The 23,797-nt window shown below is 38.4% G+C and overlaps 4 protein-coding genes and 1 non-coding gene across 7 annotated transcripts in view; 4 read left to right on the forward strand and 1 right to left on the reverse strand.

Moving 5' to 3' along the window:
• LOC131471061 (coiled-coil domain-containing protein 127-like) overlaps positions 1–562 on the forward strand; it is a gene marked incomplete in the record, with an annotated part of 3,030 nt that extends 2,468 nt beyond the window's left edge. Inside the window, 1 exon segment of the mRNA XM_058647298.1 lies at positions 1–562.
• A 386-nt stretch (positions 563–948) lies between these two features.
• mrpl32 (mitochondrial ribosomal protein L32) lies at positions 949–2,742 on the reverse strand. The gene is made up of 3 exons (XM_058647297.1): positions 2,565–2,742; positions 2,279–2,475; positions 949–1,506 (listed from the first exon to the last, which is right to left on the reverse strand). Exons 1-3 carry the CDS (start codon positions 2,656–2,658, stop codon positions 1,258–1,260), a joined length of 540 nt encoding a protein of 179 aa, XP_058503280.1. The 5' UTR covers positions 2,659–2,742; the 3' UTR covers positions 949–1,257.
• Positions 2,743–3,778: 1,036 nt separating this feature from the next.
• On the forward strand, positions 3,779–7,602 carry LOC131471058 (proteasome subunit alpha type-2). Its single transcript, XM_058647296.1, has 8 exons — positions 3,779–3,905; positions 4,426–4,502; positions 5,281–5,413; positions 5,577–5,699; positions 5,824–5,905; positions 6,433–6,506; positions 6,629–6,686; positions 6,777–7,602. The coding sequence occupies exons 1-8, from the start codon at positions 3,865–3,867 to the stop codon at positions 6,891–6,893; spliced, it is 705 nt and encodes a 234-aa protein (XP_058503279.1). The 5' UTR covers positions 3,779–3,864; the 3' UTR covers positions 6,894–7,602.
• Positions 7,603–8,740: 1,138 nt separating this feature from the next.
• On the forward strand, positions 8,741–23,616 carry LOC131471280 (ATPase family AAA domain-containing protein 2-like). Of its 3 annotated transcripts, none has more exons than XM_058647768.1 (30): positions 8,741–9,105; positions 10,682–10,836; positions 11,069–11,124; positions 11,503–11,674; positions 11,999–12,086; positions 12,178–12,262; positions 12,414–12,587; positions 12,825–12,945; positions 13,856–13,870; positions 14,571–14,672; positions 14,940–15,048; positions 15,328–15,443; positions 15,916–16,090; positions 16,359–16,447; positions 16,890–17,049; positions 17,178–17,268; positions 17,914–18,091; positions 18,203–18,339; positions 18,588–18,714; positions 18,905–19,091; positions 19,367–19,552; positions 19,677–19,812; positions 20,106–20,302; positions 20,676–20,835; positions 21,006–21,128; positions 21,522–21,695; positions 21,785–22,309; positions 22,443–22,576; positions 22,765–22,893; positions 23,197–23,616. In XM_058647768.1, exons 1-30 carry the CDS (start codon positions 8,905–8,907, stop codon positions 23,227–23,229), a joined length of 4,335 nt encoding a protein of 1,444 aa, XP_058503751.1. In that variant the 5' UTR covers positions 8,741–8,904; the 3' UTR covers positions 23,230–23,616. The 3 variants fall into 3 exon arrangements, with proteins under 3 accessions (XP_058503751.1, XP_058503752.1, XP_058503753.1); XM_058647769.1 differs by having other exon boundaries at positions 12,181–12,262; XM_058647770.1 differs by lacking the exon at positions 13,856–13,870.
• Positions 19,177–19,311, forward strand: LOC131472018 (small nucleolar RNA SNORA5). Its single transcript, XR_009242051.1, has one exon. It is a non-coding gene; the product is annotated as a small nucleolar RNA SNORA5 (small nucleolar RNA).
• Positions 23,617–23,797: the final 181 nt, after the last annotated feature.

Consider the following 23,797-nt stretch of genomic DNA (forward strand, 5'->3'; position numbering starts at 1 on the left):
ATGTTCAGCATCTTATTGATCTAATTTAGCATTCTGAAATACAAAATCACTAAAACTTTAACTTAATTTTAACTGTGGGAAAACTGTATGTGCAGTGGTACTTCTTATACAGAAATATACAGATCCAATTGCCTCATCAGGAAATTACAAAAATAATTCAAATTTTAATAAATAAAACACTATATCAAAGCAAAACAGCAACAAAACACACCGTCACCGTCAATAATACAATGTTCACATTTAATTAATTTATTCATGGACTCTTGTGGCAGAGTTTTTAGCGTGTCATAACTATCAGGGATGAAATGGGACTATTTCAGGTGCATGTAAATTTAAATAAGGGAAAAGATCACACAGGATTGTGCTCAGCACTGACATGTTATTGCATTAAAGGAAATTAAATCAAATCACACTTTATGCATGTAAATAAATGACTATCTGACAATACAATGTTTTTATTAATTTATTGATAATATTCCTTAAGTAATGAAGTGTTTTCTTATTTTTGTCCATAACTTAGTGACTATGTACTGTAAATACAAAGTGCAAGCCTTTATATATGTATTTTGTTCAAAAGTGTTTTTCTTCCAGGTTGTTTGTTTTCTGGAGTCTTACAAGTGCTAATGTATTAACCCGTTTGTTGTGAACACCAGTTTTTGCATCCCTCAACATGTTTCCACAAGGGGGTGCTGTCACTTAGTATATTGTAGAAAGATTATTTAATGCAGTCAGTGCAAGCTCATCACTTCCATCCATCCATCCATCCGTCTTCTACCGCATGAGGGTCGCTGTGCCAATCTCAGCTGACCAAAATTTTTGAAATATACAGAACCACAGTACGATCATTTGTTTTCCTGTGATGTAAAGGACAACAGGAAACTGATTCCATACACACTAGCTTATAGAGAAACACAGCGCCATCTTTGAAGGCGGAATCAGACATACAGGTGATTTTCCGATTGTTTTACTCAATGAATTTATTGCTTATACACTTTCAAATGTACAGTAAGATTCTTACAATCAGTAAAGCAATATCAAAAAAAATTAACAAAGATGTCTGGTACCAACAGCTAGTTCTTATCCACACATACATAGTTCAGCACTTCCCAAGTGTAAATGACAATGTATTGGTTTTGATAGGTTATGTTTGAGGAACCCATTTCATTCACTAAACAACAGCCTGGACAAACTATGCTCTACATGAGTGTGTAACTGAGTGCACCAGTGTCAAACCAAAGGTCCTCAAACACAGCTTCATTAACTGAACCAGGCAGGCCTCTTCCTGGGCCTCTCCACTATCCTCTTGTCTTTGTCTTGCTGACTTGGCATCTCACCCTCGTAGAGCACAACAGTCTCCACAGCTGGTGTCTTCAATGGGCCTCCTTCCAGTGCCTGAATCTGCTGACGGATCAGACGAGTCTCCTTGCACACCTTAGCATAACAAAAGCCACACATGATATGTTTCTCCTTCAAGTGGCCACACTCTGGACATGGCTCGATGTTATTCTGAGAGAGAAAGACAAAATACAAATTAAAAATACGTCAAGACACCACTGGCATTTATAAACTGCAATTTCTTGTCAATATATACAACAATACTGACTTATGGCTACTAGTTGTTTTTTTGTAAACTTAATTATATGATTCTTGGCCAACTTCTATTCAGATGAACCACTCACTATAAAGTGTGTGGATTATTGTGCTGATTAGAGGTGTATCTACATTACTTTTCAGAACTAATACAAACTATGTTTACAAGGAAGTATGCATTATCATCCGTATGAGGGTGGACTGAGGATGTGTACCCTCCCTAGAAAATGTGACAAGTTGATGTTTTTCCAAGTCTTTTGGACAGTCCTACTCATCCATCATGTGAAGCCTCTGACTGGTTCTTCTCTCCCAATGTTTTTTTTTCATTATGTTGACGTAAGATAAAGTAGCACTGGTTAGTAATGCAAGTAGAGATAGAGTAAGGTAAAAAAAAAAGGCTTATTTTTATATTCAGCCCCATGATTAACTAGGATTATTTTGTATTGTTTTATGAAGAGCAAGAAACCAGTGAAATATCTTATTTGGTCACATATAAAGACTTTTAACTTTTTTCTTTAGTAAATTGCAGATATCAGTATTGAACATTTAGCAGAACTAATATTAGGCTTTCCACATATTTCTGCAGTAAGTGATGAGGGAAACAATACTCTAGCGATGGTTAACTTGACGGATGTAGGCTCTCTTGATATAATGTATGTATAGTAGTAGTTCTTCATTTTCACTGTACCTTGACTTTTATCAGTTTGCTCTCAGCTCTCCTTCTGGTGCGATTGACCTCTATGGTGCGTCTCTTCTTGGGCGCTGCCATCCACAAGATGCTGTCCATGATTCCAGGGATCTGCTCCTCCTGCTGATGTTCTTCCTGGTCCACCTGAGGCTGGAGCTGAGGTAAGAGGCTGGAGCCACTGACTGCCAGCGCTGGAGCTGCTCACACGGCACAGCGAGGAAAAAGCACCGTTACCTTCAACTCTTCATTTGGCAAGTTTCGCTAGAGCTGCGGTCGGTAAACTCACCCAAATGTCGGTCTAGTCCTGCCGCCTGAAGAAGTCTGCTCTCAATACGGAGCAAAGACTGTCTGAGACTGTGCACTAACGTGGCTAAATTCATGATTTTAACTGTAAACACGTTTCCTCTCCTTACATGTCAAACAGATCGGTCACTGAGGTACTTCCGCTACGTCACTTAAGAGCGACACGTCAACTTCTTCTCTTTTATTACCGGCAGATTAGACTGGTATTGGCGTCTTTTACTGCCACCCTTCGGTGGAAACTGGAAACTACATTTATAGAATAGTATGTGTTTTGTTTTGTTTTTTCGTTTTTTTAGGGCTGAAATGATTACTAAATTAATCGTCAGCTATTTTTTAAAAATTGATTTGAGGGCTCTTTCAAAATTAAATTGAATATTCTCTGGTTTATTTGCGCCAATATAACTAAGAAATAATTAAAAGTGAATCATTTTTGATTTGTGGACAAAACAAGACATTTAGGAACATCTTCATTTTCAGGTTTGAAAAACACTGATCACATTTTTCAGCATTTTCTGACATTTTATGGACCAAACGATTACTCGATCAATCGAGAAAATAAATTATCAATCATCATGTTTATTTTTCCCCTTTCTTTCCCTCATTACTGCCTTTGTTTAGCATAATAATAATTATAAATAGTACAACAATTACAATTATTTAGTGGTCCCATAACTTGACAATGTTACAGCAGCACAAAAAAAGCCGAAGTAGTAAGTAGAAAACAGGCATTATAAACAAAATCACAAGGCTGAACCATAACATAACATAATTGGTGGCCTCGCTCTAGTTTTCCATTATTATAATTATTATTACAAGACAAAGAAGATTAACTGTTGCATAAATTCATAACAAGGGAGAACAAGTCAAATACCCAAGATCAAAACAGTTAATCTTCTTTTTCTTCTTCTAATAAGAAAGTTAATATGATGAATGACTATCCCTCCAAGGCATGAGTACTATATTGAATAGGGTTAGGGTACCATTTATATTGAATAAAAAAACGTATGTTACATTACATTACATTACATATCATTTGGCATACGCTTTTATCCAAACTGACTTACAATAAGTATGCATGTTCCTTTGTGAAAACATTATTGTATTGAAACCAGACACCATATATTATCCTTATGATTGTTATGTGCATAGCCTTCTGTGTGTACACTGAATGTGACCTGCCATCTATTATCCTGTTATCCTGACGTTCTCATATAGGGGGCAGTATACACAATGACGTTGATTTTCAAGTCTCGGGTTACTCAGAGTAGAAGAAGAGGAACAAGATGGCGGAACGAGGCTACAGTTTCTCTCTCACCACATTTAGGTAATATTTCGTAAATTGTAGTGAAATAAATGAATGTACCCGAGCATATAACATGTGGGTGCTCTCATACAATGTACTTTTTCATAATTTCGATTCAAAACAAAATAAATATACGCAATATTTTCAGGAACCATGGAAGTTTTTGTGAGCCGCCGCTATTGATGCACTGTCATTGCCGGGTAGTGCAATGAATCGGCCACCGTCAACTGTTAGCATGGTGGCTAACAGGCTTTAAATTGAAACAACCTCGTGTTGCATATGTTCTGATATCGATAACAAAATCAAGTTAATGTTTCGTGTGGAGCCGATGACTGAACATTGTGAAACAGATGGGCCTTAACATGTTGAAGATAAATACACGCCGAGCTAGCGCCAAGTTAGCTCCCGTGAGTCAGCTTTTGCTTTCAGTTTCGCCTTTGTTGTTTGCAAACGCCAAACCAGTTTTTTCAAATTAAAGCCACTATTGTGTTCATCTAGGCAAATTTGTAATCCATTAACGCTCCGCATGTTCTTCCCGCAGTCCATCTGGGAAATTGGTCCAGATTGAATATGCCCTGGCAGCGGTAGCAGCCGGAGCTCCCTCGGTTGGCATCAAAGGTACATGCACCTCTGGAAATCAGTAGATCATGTTTTGGAATTAAATTGAATCAATATCGTTACAAGACTGTAGCCTTGTCGATATAGAATGTGACATGTTTAAAAATACTTTTCAGGGAGTTAGACGCAAACCACATAGCTTTTACTAGGAGTGTTATCGGATGATGGAAAAGTGTATAAACGAGGGCTGCGAACTTTTTGTTTTATCCACTAACTGAAGATTCAATTCTGGAAAATGTATTTTTATTTTCAGTTTAGCAATGTTTAGCATTACAATGTTTTTTAATGTATGCAAACAGTCATAAGATAGGTTTTTATTCAAATATATGACAACATTTTTACTGATTTCCACATTATTTGGTGGTGCTATAGTCTGAGTCTACACAGAAGGATAACAAGATGCGACTTGATGACATAAATGAAAGGCACCAATAGCTGCTCATATATGGTGATTTGGTATTCCATCAGTTCATCAGTTCATCAGTTCATCACTTGCATTAATTAAGTTGTGATTTTCTCATTAATCCACATTCACACTCCTCTCGCCTAATCAGTCTGCAGTTTCTGCTATTTTTCCACTACAGCAACATGCAGAGTGGGAGGAGCATTTCAGTTGTGTGATTGTTAAACTTAAAGTTTCCATTGCACTCATTCACATCTACTTTTTGCTTCATGAACCTTTCCTCTTCCCTCAAGCATAACAACTTAAATGTGAAATTTCAAGAATGTATCAGATTTTCTGTTTTGTAGTTTTGTGATATTTTCATTGATTTTTCAGCTTCAAATGGAGTTGTCTTGGCAACAGAGAAGAAACAGAAGTCTATCCTGTATGATGAGCAGAGTGTCCATAAAGTGGAGCCCATCACGAAGCACATAGGCATGGTCTACAGTGGCATGGGGCCAGACTACAGGTAGGGGTTTGTGTTCTCTCACAAATCAGTTTTCATGCGTTGTGGTCATTTGAATGGAATGTGTCTTTTGTGCAGAAGATTAACAAACGTCCTTTAGGGCTTTGGCTCAGTTTTTTCATATATCATCTTGCAGAAAACCGAATTAATTGTGTACTCCTTGCAGGGTCTTAGTGCGACGAGCCCGTAAGTTGGCACAACAGTACTTCCTGGTTTACCAAGAGCCAATTCCCACTGGTCAGCTTGTCCAAAGAGTGGCCTCTGTCATGCAGGAGTACACACAGTCTGGGTGTGTATTAATTATTATGCATTTATATGTATATGCTTCTATGTGCACTACATTTGAATATATGTGTATTTAACCAAACATACTGAGAATATTAAGGATGATTATGTCTTGTTTCCTCCACCAGTGGTGTACGTCCATTTGGCGTGTCATTGCTGATAGCTGGGTGGGATGAGGACCAACCTTACCTGTTCCAGTCAGACCCCTCTGTATGTTGTGTTCAAGCACTCATTTTGCATACCATTATTTACTGTTTTCCTTAAACCTCAGATATATCTAATATTTTTTGCTTTCGTTTTTTTGACAAATCTATCCTGAATAATATACTGCTCATTTTTGTCCCGGATAAACTGGTAATTTTACACTCCTGAGATACCACATTGTTGAGTACAGTTGTGTGTGCTATACACAATTATAATATATAATATACAATTTTATTTATATTTATATATATATATAAAAAAAAATAACAAGTCCCCTGTTTTCCAATTAGAATGTGCTTAATAATTACACATTTAATTTGCTGTAGAAAAATAACCAGAATGATTGAGTAAAGCTAATTATGGTGCTGCAACCAAAGATGTCACCAGCCTCCTTAAAGTCCATATGTTGCATTTCATTTTATGTTTCTGCAGTATTTTAATGCAAAGATCATACTCTCTCTCTCAATAATATGCTGGGTGTCAGAGCAATACAATTGTGCTGGTGTAAACATTTTGGTTTTTTTATTCGACAGGGTGCATATTTTGCTTGGAAAGCCACGGCCATGGGAAAGAACTACGTCAATGGAAAAACATTCCTCGAGAAAAGGTACAAGTCCACAAATAATCATGTCGCAGCAAATGTATAGATGTGAGTAATGATATGAGCTGAGGCTGATACATGATACATAGATGAGAGTAGAGAGATGACCCATTTCTTTCCTGATTTAGGTATAACAATGATCTGGAATTGGAAGACGCCATCCACACAGCCATCTTGACACTGAAGGTATATTCTTATTATTATTGTTATACATGGCGCATTGGAGTGTTTCTCCTTTTTATTAACAGTCATCTCTTCTGTCTCTTTGTGTTACAGGAGAGTTTCGAGGGTCAGATGACAGAGGAGAACATTGAGGTGGGGATCTGTAATGAGGCCGGCTTCAAACGACTCTCCCCAGCAGAAGTGAAAGACTACCTGGCTGCCATTGCATAAACATGCCCTGCATGGTGTGGAGCTCTCTGGCCACATTTCAAGACAAAGACGCAGCAGTGAGTGTAGTAGCCAATAGTCACATGCCAGATTTCTGCAGTAAATGCCTAACTTCACTATATTTTAGACACTGGAAGCAATCATTGTCAGACCTCATTACTTGGTGGTGTGTGTGCGCAGCTAATTCAGCCACCATTCCCAAAAGCATTGACCAAACTTGAGTAGCAGTGAGATGCCAGACTCATACCAGTACTTATTAGTATATTATTATACATGTGTAATGTGACTGTTGGCTACTGTGCATATGTAAAGAAATGTGGCCTCTGAGTGAAGTCTCATGTCTTCCATTGAATCCTTCTATTTTCTTTTCTCTTCACATGGTAGCACCAATAACTTCAGTTCATAAATGAAGAACTGTTCCAATATATTCAACATTTAAAATGATCACCATTGATAACATTGACATTAATCTGGTGTGAAAAAAATTAAATGGAAACTAGGCTGTTTGAGGCCATTAGGCAATATCCCCTGCCTCACGCGAGGAAGTATGAAGGATACAATGAAACATGAGATTTTACAGTCAGGGTCTGGTTGTCTGTACAGCAGTTTTACACGGTGTAGCCTTTTTTTTCAGACTAGAACAATTCTAGGGTTTGTATTTTCTCTTCTGTACCCCATTGTATTCAAATAAAAGACGATGGGATAATTTTGACTTTTTTTATTGCTTTGTTATTTAAGTTATTGCTTTGCTTTAAAAATAACAGTTTGCAGCCACTTCACTTCATTTTTGAATGTGTGAACCATGATAATGCTGGTCAGGTCATGTGATACGTCTTCAGTCACATTCCAATTGCTTAATTTCCAGCCAAATGTATATCAAATACCTGGAGCTTTAGTGTAAAGACTGGTTGTTTGATTCAAGTTTCAGACATGGAAGTATCAGATGCTGGTAGGTGGATTTTGGTGTGAATCTCAATTTCATAAACATTCTAAACCAGAGCTTCTCCAAACTTCAAATGTTTATGGCTCAAAGTCTGCAAAGTTTGACCCATGCCAAGATCATCTTGTGCAACATAAGATAACTCAAGTTTTCATTATTTTTTCACTGTTACCTAAATCTTAAATGATTATCTGTTATTGGAATTATATGAACATTTTATGTCTGGATTATCCTGTCCCAAATATTTGGGATTAACAGTATTGCCATAATGGTCATAATCTACTATCTACTAATGTACTAAATTTACACACTGAAATCACTTTACCTTTTATTTAGAGACAAACTGTGGTATTTTATGTAAAACTGAGTGTGTTTTTCTAAGAACATGTCATTGTATCCCTAATCTTTATATTGAAGACTAGAGAATAATTTTGATTACCATGTTTGCCTTTTGTTTGTAAACACAACACACATTTGAATACAAATGTTGTCTAATTAATATTAAACATTTTAACCCCTTTATTTATATTTCTGCCCAAAATATTTAGGAAAATTGGAAAAAATGTTGGCCCAGTCGACCGTCGCTTTAATGATCAATACTGCTTGTTTGTGTTCAAACATCACGAAGGATAGCTTGCCGTCTTGTGTGTGGCGCGCGCGCTATAACAGCCACCGGAACACCTTTTCAAAACAGTCGCGTATTGCTCCGCGTACACTACGTTCATGTGTACGTTTAAATTGATGCAGTTGCTGATGTGGTGATGGAAGAAAAAACGAAACTAAAGTGCTGCATCGTCAATGTGATTAAATTAAAATGATTCGAAATATGACGTGACCTGATTTCAATAACTATTCTGCCAAAGAGATCTATTTTCCCGGCGGCGGCTTCCGGCTTCCTACCTCACAACCTCCGATGACGTTTATGGCGCCAGAAATCAAGGGTTTAGAGAAGATCTATGGTGTGTGTGTGTGTGTCAGCTGGTGGATATTATTCACTGTTAGCCGCGTTATGTGGACGGTGCCGTAAGTGTGATACGTTATATAGCAGAACTGCGGCTGGAATTTTGAGTCAAGATGGTGATGCTACGCAGCAGCGGTGGCGGTGTCCGAGCAGAGCCGGTAACTCCTCCGGAGAGGAGGTCGACGGAGTTGGACACAAGCTCCGAGTTTCTGTCGCTGCTTCCCGCGTCGCAGACAAAGTCCGCCCGGGTGACCCGCTCCTCTCGGACCCTGGACGACAGCTACTTCAGCAGCCCCGAAAACAACACGGCGAATGTGAGGACGTGCACTCATAACACAGCTCATTTGCTAACTGTATCACTATGTGTTATGTTTGGTAGATGCATCGTCTGTGGTGGTAAACTTTGCTGAACTAGTGTAGCTATCGTGCTAAGATAACTAGCTACACTGACAGTTCATTTACAGATAATCCGAATGAGCATCTGTAGTCCTGCTCATGTACGGATGTATGTGTCTTTTGAACATTTGTTGACGTATTTGTGTATTCATTAATTCGTTAATTAATTAATTAATTAATTAATTAATAAATTAACTAATTAATTTATTTATTTATTTATTTATTTATTTATTTATTTATTTATTTATTCATTCATTCATTTATTCATTCGTTCATTCAACTTTGACTTCTGTTACTCGTCACACGTTTTAAAAACATATACAATTACCTTAAAAAAATTTCTGAAACTCATCAATGCAGATTTCAGGGTTGGTGTAATATGTTCTCGCTGGTCTATAAGTCAGTAGAGGAGCTGCTGAGTTCTGCAGTATTTGTAAAAGAGATATGTTCTATAACTACAAAAAAATAATGGGGAATAGGTCTGGCATTTTACTGTGTGTTACTTGTGCATACACTACCCACTATAAGTACATGTTGTGGCACGTGTATATATTGTTTATATAGGAATCATAGGAGTGGGGGGAAAATCGATACAGTGAAATATAGCAATATTTTGCATGGCAATATGTCACTTTTGTACGGAAGAGGATTACGGCCACATATGTTTTTTGGAAACAAAATATAAAAAAAACCAAAGGAAAAAGCCAGGATTGTGACTTTAATCTCCAAAGTCAGGCTGTTTTCCAATTTTTGGATTAGGTCTTTCAAGTATTGATATATATATATTTTTTTTGCATAATTTTGAAGTTACCAATAAACAAACTTTTTGTGTTTTATCATTGAAACAAAAATCAATTGAAGTTTCAGTCCACTAGATGGTGCCAAGTGCTCGCTCTCACTAGAGCTGAGTATCATTATGATACCATGATAATATCGTAGCATGGTGTCTCTGGTGATTCCCTCCCTTAAAATATTAAAAATGTGTGCCCAACATTAAAAGTGATGACCAGTGTCAGTGTTACGGCTGACTGGTAAATGAAGAAGTAGGTCAATGTGCGGTTCACAGACGGACAGACGGTTCATTAGGTCAGCAGCAGCACCCACAGAGCAGATGGTGACTCGTTGGCTACACCAACAACACATTGTTGCATTTGCAGCTATGAGTAGTGCATCTGAAGCTGCCTGGTCAAAGATGACAAAAGACTTTTAACAAAGGACATCTAATTCTCAAAATATAAGTAACATAATAAGAAAGATGAATATTGTTAATGCCCTAAAATAAAAAACCCAATAAAAAATCATCACGTGTAAAGTTGTAGTGTAGTAGTGTACATTTGACCTCACAGTCCTACTGGCTCAGTAAAAAGTGGAAACTAAACAGTCTCTGTGGCACCTTTTTACATGTTTATTTATCATGTAAATCTGTTTATTGCTGCACACTATAATCATACATAATTCAATGTAAATAATTAACTGCTTATCCAACTGTTACAGGGACATGCCAACATGAAGGAGGAACAGGGAAGTGGTCTACATCATACTCCAAAGACCAGAGGACAGAAAACAAGGCCAGAGGTCTGCTTTGTTGACACTGAGCCAAAGACCAGCTCTCCTGTGAATGGAGACAATGCTGAAGGCGGCTGCACCAGGTAATACACAGCCACTTGCCTAGTTTGCTATTATTTATTAGTGTCATTATTTAGCCAAATCTCCTTCACCTACTAGGATTTTGAGAACGCTTATTTTTAATCCTCTCAAGAATAATTTGAGGTAAATTAATGTGATTACTTTGGCCAAAATTTTGCTCAGAGATACATGTTGGCAAAACAACAGTGACACAAGTAATAAATGTTCGATTTAAAACTTCCTCTCTGTCTTTAGGAAATCTACCAGGCTGCAGAGAGAGGGAAAAGCCTGCAGTGGCAAGCAGCATGCAGGTACAGTTCTCTACTGTGTTTGTACTATCACGCCCTTTTCGGAAAAGTAAAGATTAGGGAAAGGACCTTCATGCAAAAACATATTTCAGTATTCACTGGGAAATAGCAAGTGAATATACAAGAGGTCAGGACAGGTGCCTACCTCATTTCCATTTATTTTGTTGAAGGACTTGCACACAGAACTTTTTATGGCTTTAGTACTCTCAGCATGTTACACTGCCCCCATGTGGAAAACAGCAGAAATTAACAGATGTTGAATGGTGTATACTGTATGATTGCTACATTAAAACAATTTAATCTTTTTATAATCATACGTCAATTAATGTCATCATGCCCATCAACAAAATAAATCAAATTTTGCCTTTGTTGGTTCCCAAGATGTTCCAGATGAAGTGGAGGGATCATCCACTCCCAAGAGGAGCCGCTTTAACCTACAGAGCCGAGGAGTGGAGGAAGAGGAGGATCACTCAGTGAGACGTAGCTCCCGAATCACAAGATATAAACTAGACACCCGCAACCAATCAGTGCTCTATGATCGCCTCATTACCAAGTGAGTTCAGCAACATTTGCTCCATTGACATTTGATTCTTACTTCAGTGTTTCTATTGATAATGAAGCTTCACCTCAATATTTCCAACTTTTCAGAAATTATAATGCATGCATGTTGTGATGTTGTTTTTGATGATTTTTAGTTGATGTGAATGTTTTGGGGAGTAAAACAAATTTGCAAAAATAGTTTGGATATTTGTATAAGGGTTAAATATTTTATTTAATACTTAATATCTTTCACAAAAGGGACTGCTGTGAAATGCTAGATGGACAAAATATAGGCACCTTTTTTTTTCATGATAAAATTGATTGTGATTTAACCCAGCACTGCTGAAGCCGTCCTCCAGAAGATGGACGACATGCAGAAGATGAGACGGAGACTGAGGAGCAAAGATAGAGACACCAAAGAAGAGGTATAAATCATGAAACTCTTTAATTTTAAACTGATGAAAATTTTTAAGCAGTGATGTTAAAAGCATGTGACCTTTTCTACGATTGTCTAAGCAGCTTGGTGTTTACACTCGGGACCGAATGAGGAGGTCACTAAGGACAGCTGCAGATGGTAAAGACACTGAGGAGGAGAGCCATGGTGAGATGGATTAAATTGTAAAGTATAAAGTTTGGAATACAAAGCATGCAGGTCTGACCTGATCCAATCTTCCAAATCCACAGCTATAAATAAAAAAAAACAATTCAGACATTTGAGGTATGGTACTCTATTGTTGCGTTCAAACTCACAGGAGGGGACCAGGGCAATCATGATGAAGAGGAGGAGGGAGATGGAGAGGAGGATGAGGAAGAAGATGATGATGATGACGAAGATGAAGATGCCGTTGATGAAGAAGAAGAAAACCAGAGGCGCTATGATTTTAGACAGCGAAAGACCGTCGTTCGCTACCAGGCTCCACAGGACGGTACTGCCACTGTTTCAAACTCTGTCACTTCATTGATTGGAATTTTTTGTGCACAACAGAAAAGCTTGATTGTTTCTCCAGAACTCTGCCAATAATGTTAGCTTCTTCCATATTATAATGAATATAAAACAAAAAAAGCCTAATTTTATGGACAGTTCTTTGACTTGTAATGTAAATGTACTTTTCAAAAGGGATGGACTTGACACTGTTTGATCAGGTGTAATAATGTTATCTTAGAACCCAGAGAGCCCAGGAAGCGCAGCATGTACTTCAAGGACCACTCGTCTCCGACCAGACGCAGGTTCATATTTGGCTCCTCGGCCCCCAGGAGCCCCTACAACCGGAGGAGAACAAGCAGGTTAGCATGACCACTCACTCCTCAGTCACCACATGTTACTATTATTTATTATTGGGGTTTGAGACTAACGTTTTACATAGGTCACTCTTGTATGACATTTTTATTTATGTGCAACAGCAAATAACCAGGAAATTCCGGCTGTCTGTCCACCTGTCTGTTCATCTTAAAGGGAAAAGTCCTTTGACTTTGAACAAAGAAAAGGTAGTAAATCATTACTGAGATGGAACTGAGATGAGAGGAGCTTTGAGAGAGAGGAAGAATGCAGGATTAAGAAAGAAGGATGAGGATGAAAGAGGGAGAATGAAGCAGAACTTTAGGCTGTGTTGAAGAACTTTGAATTGTGGACGGCAGCATTACACCTCTTGGTTTACAGCCTGCTGGAAATTATTAGAAGAAGAAGGAAGGCTTATTCAAAGGCTACAAAGAATAGCTGTTTTTGTCTTTGAGCCGCTTTCGTCCCATCTCACACAGCCAGTTTACTAAGGGCAACCATCTTTTTTTGTGCTGAAATATTCAAAACGTAACTTGTTCATACAATTTAAGCATTACCAATTGTTTGGCTGTTCATTTGTGAGCCACAACAATTGAACAAGATATTTTTGTGAAAGGTCAGTTAATGCCATCTCCAAGCACCCAATATCTCACAATAATGTCTATATAGTTTAATACTGAGACAAATGGGACATGCATTAGTAATAATAGAGCACTATTACATACATTTTCACCTTTCTCACTCTGGTATATCAAAGCCTGTCCTTGATAATAATTGGTTTGACTTATTTATATCTCATATTATCAGATACACACAAAAGAAAGTTTGGTCAGTAGTAAGCACCTACAGTCACAGGTTATTACATGTAAAATACATTCTTGTTTTCCCTCTTTTTTTCTGATTAATCCCAAACTTCAGGACTAGTTCTGAGAGGTAAGATCTTTAATTCGCCAGTGTTTCAGTGCCTTCACATGGGACTAGTTTATACAAATTTTGCAGTATAGATCAAGGTGAGAACATCAGTTGTTGGTGGATTACGTTAAAGTAAGGCAGTGAAGACAGTGAAAATATAGTCTGCTTGGAAGTTTCTCCTAAGTGAAATCTGAATGCTATATAGACAAATATATTAACATACTATTAAATTGCCAAATTGAAATGGCAATGTTTGAAAATGTCTCCCTTTTAAGCATGGTAAACACAAGCACATTTGAAGGCACCATTTATTGCTTAGTTTTGTCTTGGTGGTGTTCTCTGTGGTTCTGTGTAGTTTTGGGACTTGCACGGCAATGTAAATGTCACTTTAAGTGTAGATATTTTGTTTGACATTTGTGTTTCTATTAGACCACATTTTGCCACAGTTTATTTTCTTTTTTTGTTTGTCAGTCCAGAGTTGTGTACTGTGAAGGTGTCATTTGAAATGGCTGGATGAGTCAACCTTTGTGTTGTTGTTGCACATGGTGCATAATCACACATTTCTAATATTTCACTCTAAACTTATTCGTTATCACTTTTGTAGTGTTATGGGTGACTGATTTGGATTTTTACATCAATTCAATTAGTTTTTTAATCTTGTGTGACAAATAGCATAGTAATCTTGTAATACTGTTTTAATTTGCATTATTTCGTCTTGCAGAAGGAGACATGCCATCCACAGTAGCGACTCTACTTCTTCATCCTCAGATGATGAGACTTTCCAGAGACGGAGAAGTAAGAACAGGAGCCGCTCAGTCAACAGGTGAGAGCAGCTGTATTGACATTGACCGTGCTCCTCAGCTCATGTGGGGATCACAGATAAACAAAGCAACTTACTGATTAGTTAATTTCATTATCTTTTATCCAACATTGTAAAGATGAGATAAGATTTTTTTTTGTGTCCTAAAGAGAAAAATCATAAAAACAATCACAAATTACTCAGATTATATTGTCCAATAATAACGTTTTATAATGATATTTACAGATATAATGGGGCCAATGAGTAATGAGTTGTTGGTTTTTCATTTAGATGTCTACCAATGAACCTTGTGAAGGAAGACCTGCTGGGAATCCATAAAGACCGTATGAAGATTGGCGCCAGCCTCGCTGATGTGGACCCCATGCACATAGACGGGACGGTAAGAGAATAGATTGGTGGATTGAAAGATGGAGACAAGGAAGATATTCATTTATCTAATTAAATGGGGGCAATGAAAAACCGTATCACACACAGTATATTGATCCAAATGCAAGATAACACAAATTATGTTTAGGCAGAGGCACACTGAATATACGGATATACCATATTTCACATCTTTAAAACTAAACACTATCACATTTAAATAAAAACACTACTGACTGTAAGATTACTTTTTTTTTGAGAAAACAATATTTACATAGTATTGTTTGTGACCCAGGTGCGCTTTGACAGCATTGGAGGTCTGAGTCGACACATCTCATCCCTGAAGGAAATGGTGGTCTTCCCTCTTCTCTACCCAGAAGTCTTTGAGAGGTTCAAGATACAGCCACCCAGGTAAATGATGTGTGTCTGAACAAATGAAAGTGACATGTTTGCTTGCTTACATACAATATTTGAGAGGTGAGTGGTACAGCATGAGACTGACATACATAAAAAGACTATTGCAGGTTAGAGGGGAGAAATGTAAGTGTTGTATTCATACTTAAATTTACAGATAAGAAAAAAGCTTCAGAAAGCTTCAAGAGTCCACATAAACTACAGTGCACGTAACTTATACAATATGCTTATCCTTCTAATTACTTGTTTACCCAAGTTCATGCCAAGGATTTTATTTACCTGGGTGGACATGGTATAGGAAATACAGATGTATGAAATTGTGACATGTCATAGTTCTCCATTCAGACCCTCACATCAAGTGAAGAAATACTCCACAAAGATGGGAAGAAAGTGGGAGAAACCTCAGCAAGGTTCAGGTTTCATTTGGGTTTGATACCAGTTAAATCTAAATGTTTGCTTTTGTCTTTAGGGGCTGTCTTTTTTATGGTCCCCCGGGCACAGGGAAAACCCTTGTAGCCAGAGCGCTGGCCAACGAGTGTAGTCAGGGTGAAAGAAGGGTATCGTTTTTCATGAGAAAAGGAGCTGATTGCCTCAGTAAGTGGGTTGGAGAATCTGAGCGACAGCTACGCCTGCTTTTTGACCAGGTAAACCACTCTTCTGCATTATACCAAGACCTACCTGGTGCTTTGTAGCATAGATGATAGATTTTGTCTCCTGTGTCACAACCTTAATTGTAGTTTTTTTTTTTTTTTTATTAAAGAAATGGTCAGAAAACATTCAAAGTAAAAGCTGACTAGTATGATGTTTTAATTTGTAGATTTGCATAAACTATGTTAAATATGTGGTCTAAACAGCATAGTGTATATAATAAAGATGATGAAGATTTAATTTTTCTGACCTTTCTCTTTCTAGGCATACCAGATGCGTCCATCCATCATCTTCTTTGATGAGATTGATGGTTTGGCTCCAGTAAGGTCCAGTCGTCAGGACCAGATCCACAGGTCAGCTGTGCTTCTGACTTTACATTATACCACCCATGTGGTGAATAATGTTGTGCACCACCTGAAATAAGTACCAGGGTGTAGTCCATACAAAGAAAATTAACCACTGAAAATCTTGTGGCTAATTTTAAAACAGAAATAGCTTTTGAAGTATTGAATTTTATTATACTAACATGTTACAGTTTAGAAGATCTGATTGTATTTGGAGAAAAGGTTTAAGTTCAAATTTAAATGTTACCATTTGGTGCATTGTTCCACATTTGCAGTCCATTGGCAGGTTGGAACAAGGACAGCACGTGCTACAGTTACAAACAGTACAGAGTCATGCAGCGTACAAAGTTTACACACACAGAGTACACAGGATGTAAAGCACGTCAAGGCATTAGGACATTGTTGGCAATGTAAAACCAAGCATAATCTTAGTCTTTCTCTCTCTGTATAGCTCCATTGTGTCAACCCTCTTGGCTCTAATGGATGGATTAGATAGTAGAGGAGAAATTGTTGTGATAGGAGCCACAAACCGACTGGACTCCATTGACCCAGCTCTGAGACGACCCGGACGCTTTGACAGAGAGTTCCTCTTCGGCCTGCCTGACAGAGAGGTTGACAACTCATACAAAATGCATAATATTAGCTATATTAGATTTTTTAATGTTTCCTCCATTTGCATATTTATAATTAGTGAATAACATAGATGGAGCTGAACTTGAAACTTGTTTTTGTGTGGCAGGCCAGAAAGGACATTCTAAAGATCCACACCAGACAGTGGATTCCACAACCTTCTGACACTTTTCTGGAGGAGTTGTCAAATGAATGTGTTGGTATGTTTGCACAATGGTTCCCAGCTTCCCAAATTTTTATTTTGTGTATTAATGGAAAAGGGAAAGCCAAGATGCTATTTTTCAATTGTAATCACTGGATAGATGTAACTGTGTCCCTCAAAAACAGAATCTAAAATTGAAATTACAAAACTTGGCAACATTACTTGTTGTTAATTGTTTTTGTGAAATAGACAAAATCGGTATTAATAGAAACATAATTTTAAACATGCAACACAGTGAATAAACCCCCTTAATGCCAGGAATTTTTCCACTTAATGACGATCGACTGAGTACAAATGAACCATTTTCTTAAATGTGCTCTGAATAAATTTGTGTGGGATAGTGTTCAAATTCCAGAGCTGCTCTTACAGATTATACAGACTGACTGGATACGCCTTTTCTTGGAAAGTTATTATGTTAATCTCTTGTAGCACCTCTTGCCACCCGATTTTGAAAAAAATTATCTTACTTTATCTCTCCCTCAGAATATGAAATGATCTTATGAAGGGCCAGCACAAAGTCTGGGTGCCAGAACTTCAATTCCGTCCATGAATTTCCATGAGGAAATCTTTTGAACCCTCAGGACTACAGATTAACTTTACCAATAGACTTGGTGGTCATTAACAGAAAGCTTTGTCTTTGCAGGTTATTGTGGAGCAGATATCAAGGCAGTGTGTTCAGAGGCAGCCCTGTGTGCTCTGCGGCGACGTTACCCACAAATCTACTCCTCATCACAGAAACTTGTACTTGATGTCAATTCCATTGTCATCACAAACAAAGACTTTATGTCTGCCATGTCCAAGATGGTGCCCGCTGCTCAGAGGTTACCATTTCCTTTTTTTAATTATGAACATTTATCTGTAAGACTAGGCGTGGTTCTTGCACATGTTTTATTTATTTAATCATGACACAATATTTGTTCTTTGTCCCCCAGAGCTGTAGTGTCACCAGCCAAGGCTCTGATTCCTGCCATCCATCCTTTGCTGAGCGCTACCCTGCAGAACATCCTCCATGTGGTCCACAGAGTGTTCCCACATGCTGAGCAAGGCTTGAAGAGGAAGACGGGACAAGGTACTGTTCAGCTTTCTTTTTATTTTGTTGCTCTGTTTTGCATTCAGTTATTCTGGCTTTTGTTGGTTTTGTTTATTTTCCTGCATGCATTCATTCATTCATTTAGTTGTATAGACTAGTTTCTAGTGTCTGTTAGGAATTACAGAGAACACCCTCATATTCATTTGCCATCTTCTTCTTAGACCTCAGTCTGTCATCAGGAACAACTGGTATAGTTTGTTTTTTTTTGCTTGTGTGTTTGTTTCCAGATGTGGCCTGCGTTCTGTCTGACGATGAGCTGATGTTCAGTGAGGATGATGTTGAAGAAGTCAACGGACAGACCCCTCACTCTCATCTCAAAACACCCGCTGTGAAGGGACTCCTCAACCTCAACAGGCAAGTTATTTTATGTTTAATATTTGTTTTCTTGTTTTAGACTAATGTTTTTTTTTTTTTTTTTTTTTAATAAACAAGAATAGTTTTTCTTCTCTAAGTAGCAACTTGAGTAAATTTGACTCCCTGAAAAGTTGGAAATTACAATAAAAGTCTTCTGCACTACAGCCATCTGTCTCTATCTTCTGTGTAGGAGTGTGCTGAGCCAGCCGACCTCTTACCGCCCCAGACTGCTACTGGAGGGCAGACCAGGTTCAGGTCAGAGCTCTCACCTGGGTCCTGCTGTCCTCCACACTCTGGAGAAATTCACTGTGTACACTCTGGACATGGCCGTTCTGTTTGGCGCCAGTGCAACTGCACCAGAGGAGACCTGTGCTCAGGTAAATATGATATCATGTAGATTTAGACTACTGCATCACTGATCACACAGAACTGATGTCTAAAGTAGATGCTCTTTTTTATTCTAGCAGCCTTGTCAAATTCAGTGTGTTCTTTATAATGAACCTCACTGGCCAAAATGGCTGCAACAGAGACTGTAGTTCATGGGCCCCACCACCTGACATCATGGGCAGTGGGGATAAATATGTACTACACACAAATATTACACTTAACCAAAGTTCAGTCTTTGAAAAATTTCCTGCCATTTGTTGTGTAGATTTTTGTTGAAGCCAAGCGGACCTCTCCAAGTATCCTTTACATCCCTCACATTGGACAGTGGTGGGAAACAGTGAGTCCTGCCTTGCGAGCCACCTTCCTGAGCCTCCTCAGCTCAATCCCTGCCTTTTCTCCGATACTACTACTGGCCACCTGCAACCTGCAATATGACCAACTCAGCATGGAGGTACTAAAACTTGTTGCAGAGCACAAATAATATTTGAATGCATCAGATTTTCTTGGTAGTAGAAGGATGATCTGACTCTCCTAATATAACTTTTTTCACTGGTCTCTCACTTCTCTTGCCTCAGGTTCAGGAATTATTTCGGGTCGAGTATGGGGAGGTTTTTCATGTTCAGGTCCCAACCAGCAGAGAAAGAAGAAACTTCTTTGAGGACCTGATACTTAACCAGGCTGCCAAGGCCCCTGCCTCTAAAAAGAAAGCTGGTGAGAAATACATGAGTTTGGTAACAAAATCTAAATCCAAGTTAGTTTTGTGTTTACTGCGGATGACATCAATTTGGGTGCTTTTTCTAAACTTGAGATTTATATGTGATCAGCAAAAAAGAAAATCATGTAAATATTTTTTTAAAGGACAGTTTCAACAAAAACGTTTTTTGGGCATCCACTGTCACTCAGTGTGTGGGCATTTAAAAAAAAAAAAAAAAAAAAAGTATAAAATTGGAATATTTTAGCATATGAGGTTTTAATGCATCTGCACTATCCATTTCTCTTTTCAGTGCTCCATGCATTGGAGGCACTCCCCGTCGCTCCACCGCCTGCTCCACGTCAGCTGACAGAGGAGGAGATCCAGAAATTGGAGGAGCAGGAGGAAGCCACTTTCAGGGAGCTCCGCCTCTTCCTGCGTGATGTCACCAACCGACTGTCCCAGGATAAACGTTTCAAAGCTTTTACAAAGCCTGTGGATTTAGAGGAGGTAGCTAGTTGATTCTACGCTCTGCTCACTTACAGTGCCATCTTTGAAGCATTACTATCAATGCTAGTAGTAATTTATGTCTGAAGATTTTGCTTTTGGTCATTATAGCTTCTATTTTAATTTGTATTTCTATCATGTCGCGTGTGAGTGTTGACAGCATTGGGGTGCACTGTTGCCTGCCAACTGTTTCTTTTTTGATAGAACCAGTGAGGCACCAAAGTCAGATATTTTACAAATTCTACACAAGTGGCTTTGTATTTAAATGTAAATTTAAAAGAATGGCTTATCTACTGCCCAGTTTAGCTGATACTGTTGCTCACACTGAAAGTCCTTCTACTCTATGAGTACTAATTACTAATACTGTGTGTTTTAGGTTCCAGATTATGCTGAGGTAATTAAAAAGCCTATGGACCTGTCAACAGTTCTGTCAAAGATAGATCTCCACCAGTACAGGACAGTGAAAGGGTTCCTCCAAGATGTGGATCTCGTCTGGCAGAATGCCCTTGAATACAACCCTGACAGGGACCCTTCAGGTAGAGTGAACAATAGATGCACAGACTGTACAGTATATACGAAACTCATGCAGAATATAGAGTGCTAATACTTGCAGTAAATAATAAGAGCTCATTTGTGTCTTATCTACAGTACATTTAATCTTGGATGATGAAAAAAAATTAAGCACATACATGTGTTTTCCCTTCAGATCGTCAGATCCGCCATAGAGCATGTGCACTGAAGGACACTGTCCACGCCATCATCAGGGACGAACTTGATGAAGATTTTGAGAAGATTTGTGAGGAGATCAAAGAATCACGCAGCACAAGAGGTCAATGCTTTATTTTGTGTGTTTGCCTGTGGTCGCTGTGCGTGCATTGGAAACAAACATCTCATGATTAAACTTGTCCCAACCTCTGGGATTTTAACAGTGGCCTTCTTGTGTGAGCCCAGTTCTAAAATAACCACTAAACTGTAGATAATTATAGTTCCCCTTGGACTGACATGACTCCACTACATTTAAAGTCATCTGACAAAGTATCTTACACTGTTAGTCAAGCAATATTTAATTTAATAGGTATTAGTGCTTCTTTCAGCATTTTTTCCTTAAATGTACAGTTTAGATGTTTAAAGCAAGACTCTACACTTGCATCCTTTTAAACAAGACCTCTAGTTTCAGAATGTACAGACAAAAAAAGACTGCTTTCTGTTTCGATTACCTCAGGCTGCTCTGCTGCACGGTTTGCTCCCTCCTTTTACCACGTCCTTCCCAAACAGCCCAAACCTTCTACTGAGGCCAAGAGCACAGACGTGACCCCACAGAGAGATCCCAGTGGCGCTACAGCTACTGTCACTCCAACTACAAATACATCTGCTGTTACAACACCTAAACCCACAGGTAAAAAACACTTTAGGTAACAACAAAGAAAGATGATATATATAAACAAACTACAAATAATAATTCTTCATTATCCTTTGTTCCTCCAGCCCACAAGAAAAAGAGACGGAGGAGCCGCTGGTCCACTGGCATGTATGCAAAGAAGAAGCCTTCGTCCTCTCATGTGACCAGAGATGACTCACAGTTAGGGTCAGATGAGGAGGAAGATGGAGACGATGAGGAGGAGGCTGAGAAGGAAACAGAAAATGACGTCCAGACACAGAATGAAAAAGAACCGGGACAGTCTGAAGATGACAAGGTGATGACTGAGAGAAGGGACGAGGAAGGCAAATCGATCTCAGTAGACACTATCAAAAACAGCCACACTAAGACACAAGAAGATTCTCAGGAGCAAGCAATCGCAGCGGAGAGTAGTGAAATTAAAGAGCAAAAGCTGACGGAAAGTGATGAATGTCCAACTGAACGACAGGCAGATGACAGGAATGAGTTAAAGATGGCACGAGAGACAGAGCTTGTTGACCATGTTGAGACAATGGAGGTGGACGCAACTGAAACCTCAACCACAGATGCTTCTGCAGCGGTCAGAGGAGAGGAAGACACAAACACAGGTTCAGGTACAGGTTCACTTTTTCCTTTGCTAAAGTAAGTCCTCCATTAATGTGTAGCGATGACAGGGTTTAAGGGTGTGTGAGCAGACTGACATGACAGTCGTATAAAAACTTGGTGTACTCATGTTTTGCGTCTTAGAGCCAAGTGTGAGGCGAATTACTCGGGCTCTTAAGAACGCCGTGCTGCAGCAGCAGGTGATCGATGTGGATGAACCTCTGCAGATCCTGGACCAGGAAGTTCCTCCTCTGGTGGTGGACAAAGACAAATTAAAGGTGTGGTATACTCTGGTTCTCTGCAACTTGACTTCTCTTGGAAGACCTTAAAAAAAATGATGACTTAAATCAAGCCTTATCTGTCTGCAGTATTGTTTTGTGTTCACCTACCTTATGATGTTGTTGAGCAAAGAATAACTTATGCATGTCGATCCTCTTTTTCTTGACTTCCCTATTCTTTTCTGAAGGGATTGTTGGAGAGAGTAGTGACCAAGACCAATGGCTTTGAGGTCTATAAGCTCGAGAAGCTCTACGCACTTCTCTGCCAGAGCATTTATAGACACAGACGAGACTACAACAAAACAGCACTAATACAGGTTAGTACTGAATTGTAGATATTTTGACTTGTCGTAGGAAGAAGGCCACAAGTTCAATAAAGTAGCTTAAGAAGAAGGCCCAGCCTGTGAAATTGCTATGAAATAAACCCTAAAATCTACCAGTTTTCCTATAATCTCTTTACTGCAATATCATTTAAAATAGGTGTAGGATAATAATTATGTGTGACCTTTAGAATTGAACATTGTCAGTGTTGAGTGTTAATTTAATGTATATTTCAAATATTTTTTATTTTGCTTTGTGTCTAATATGTTGTGCATTTCTGGTCTTTTTTATGTCTTTAGGATTTGGAGCAGGAAATTGAAGACTTCTGTTAATTTTTCTATGGGACGAATGTGACAGGTTTTTTAATGAATAGATCCGTCATCTTTTTTGAAATGTGTAAATATTTAAACATGGTTCTATTTTCATAGAAACCTACTGGCACCTCTATGTGTGCATTAGCTAAGTATCTATAACCTCTTTTGCTCATATTTAATTAAATGGATTTCCACTACATGTTGTCCTTTTTTGTAAGCTCAGGATACATACCAGAGCTACTGCCACTTTTGAACAGCGGTGTCATTGCTGAAAGTGTGCTTTTAGGAAACCGTGAATCACTTGTTCCACACAGTGTGTTCGTAGCATTTGTATTAGAAAATATCATGTTTACTCTATTCATGGTTTCAGGACATGTGGTCGAATTAAAACACTTCCTAACTCAAGAGTGTACCAAAGTGACTGTGCTTAATCAAAATGTACTCATATTTTAACAGCAGGTATAATTATATCACAGGGCCCATGCCACAATTATAATCTTTATTTTTAGATTAGTTCCACACTAATGAGTGAAAGTAGTTGAATTGTGTATTGTCTGCAGAGAAATGTGATTTCACTTGAAGGATT

Source organism: Solea solea, chromosome 13 (genome assembly GCF_958295425.1).
Source record: "Solea solea chromosome 13, fSolSol10.1, whole genome shotgun sequence".
Taxonomy (NCBI): Eukaryota; Metazoa; Chordata; class Actinopteri; order Pleuronectiformes; family Soleidae; genus Solea; species Solea solea.

Bases quoted from the DNA above. Each gene is read 5' to 3' on its own strand.
- mrpl32 (XM_058647297.1), bottom strand. From the start codon at position 2,658: ATGAATTTAGCCACGTTAGTGCACAGTCTCAGACAGTCTTTGCTCCGT. The intron at 2,476-2,564 runs GTGAGTTTACCG...CCGTGTGAGCAG, and splicing joins AGGACTAGACCGACATTTGG to CTCCAGCGCTGGCAGTCAGT. The intron at 1,507-2,278 runs GTACAGTGAAAA...TTTCTCTCTCAG, and splicing joins GCAAACTGATAAAAGTCAAG to AATAACATCGAGCCATGTCC.
- LOC131471058 (XM_058647296.1), top strand. From the start codon at position 3,865: ATGGCGGAACGAGGCTACAGTTTCTCTCTCACCACATTTAG. The intron at 4,503-5,280 runs GTACATGCACCT...TTGATTTTTCAG, and splicing joins TCCCTCGGTTGGCATCAAAG to CTTCAAATGGAGTTGTCTTG. The intron at 5,414-5,576 runs GTAGGGGTTTGT...TACTCCTTGCAG, and splicing joins GGCATGGGGCCAGACTACAG to GGTCTTAGTGCGACGAGCCC.
- LOC131471280 (XM_058647768.1), top strand. From the start codon at position 8,905: ATGGTGATGCTACGCAGCAGCGGTGGCGGTGTCCGAGCAGAGCCGGTA. The intron at 9,106-10,681 runs GTGAGGACGTGC...CAACTGTTACAG, and splicing joins CCGAAAACAACACGGCGAAT to GGACATGCCAACATGAAGGA. The intron at 19,553-19,676 runs GTACTAAAACTT...CTCTTGCCTCAG, and splicing joins ATGACCAACTCAGCATGGAG to GTTCAGGAATTATTTCGGGT.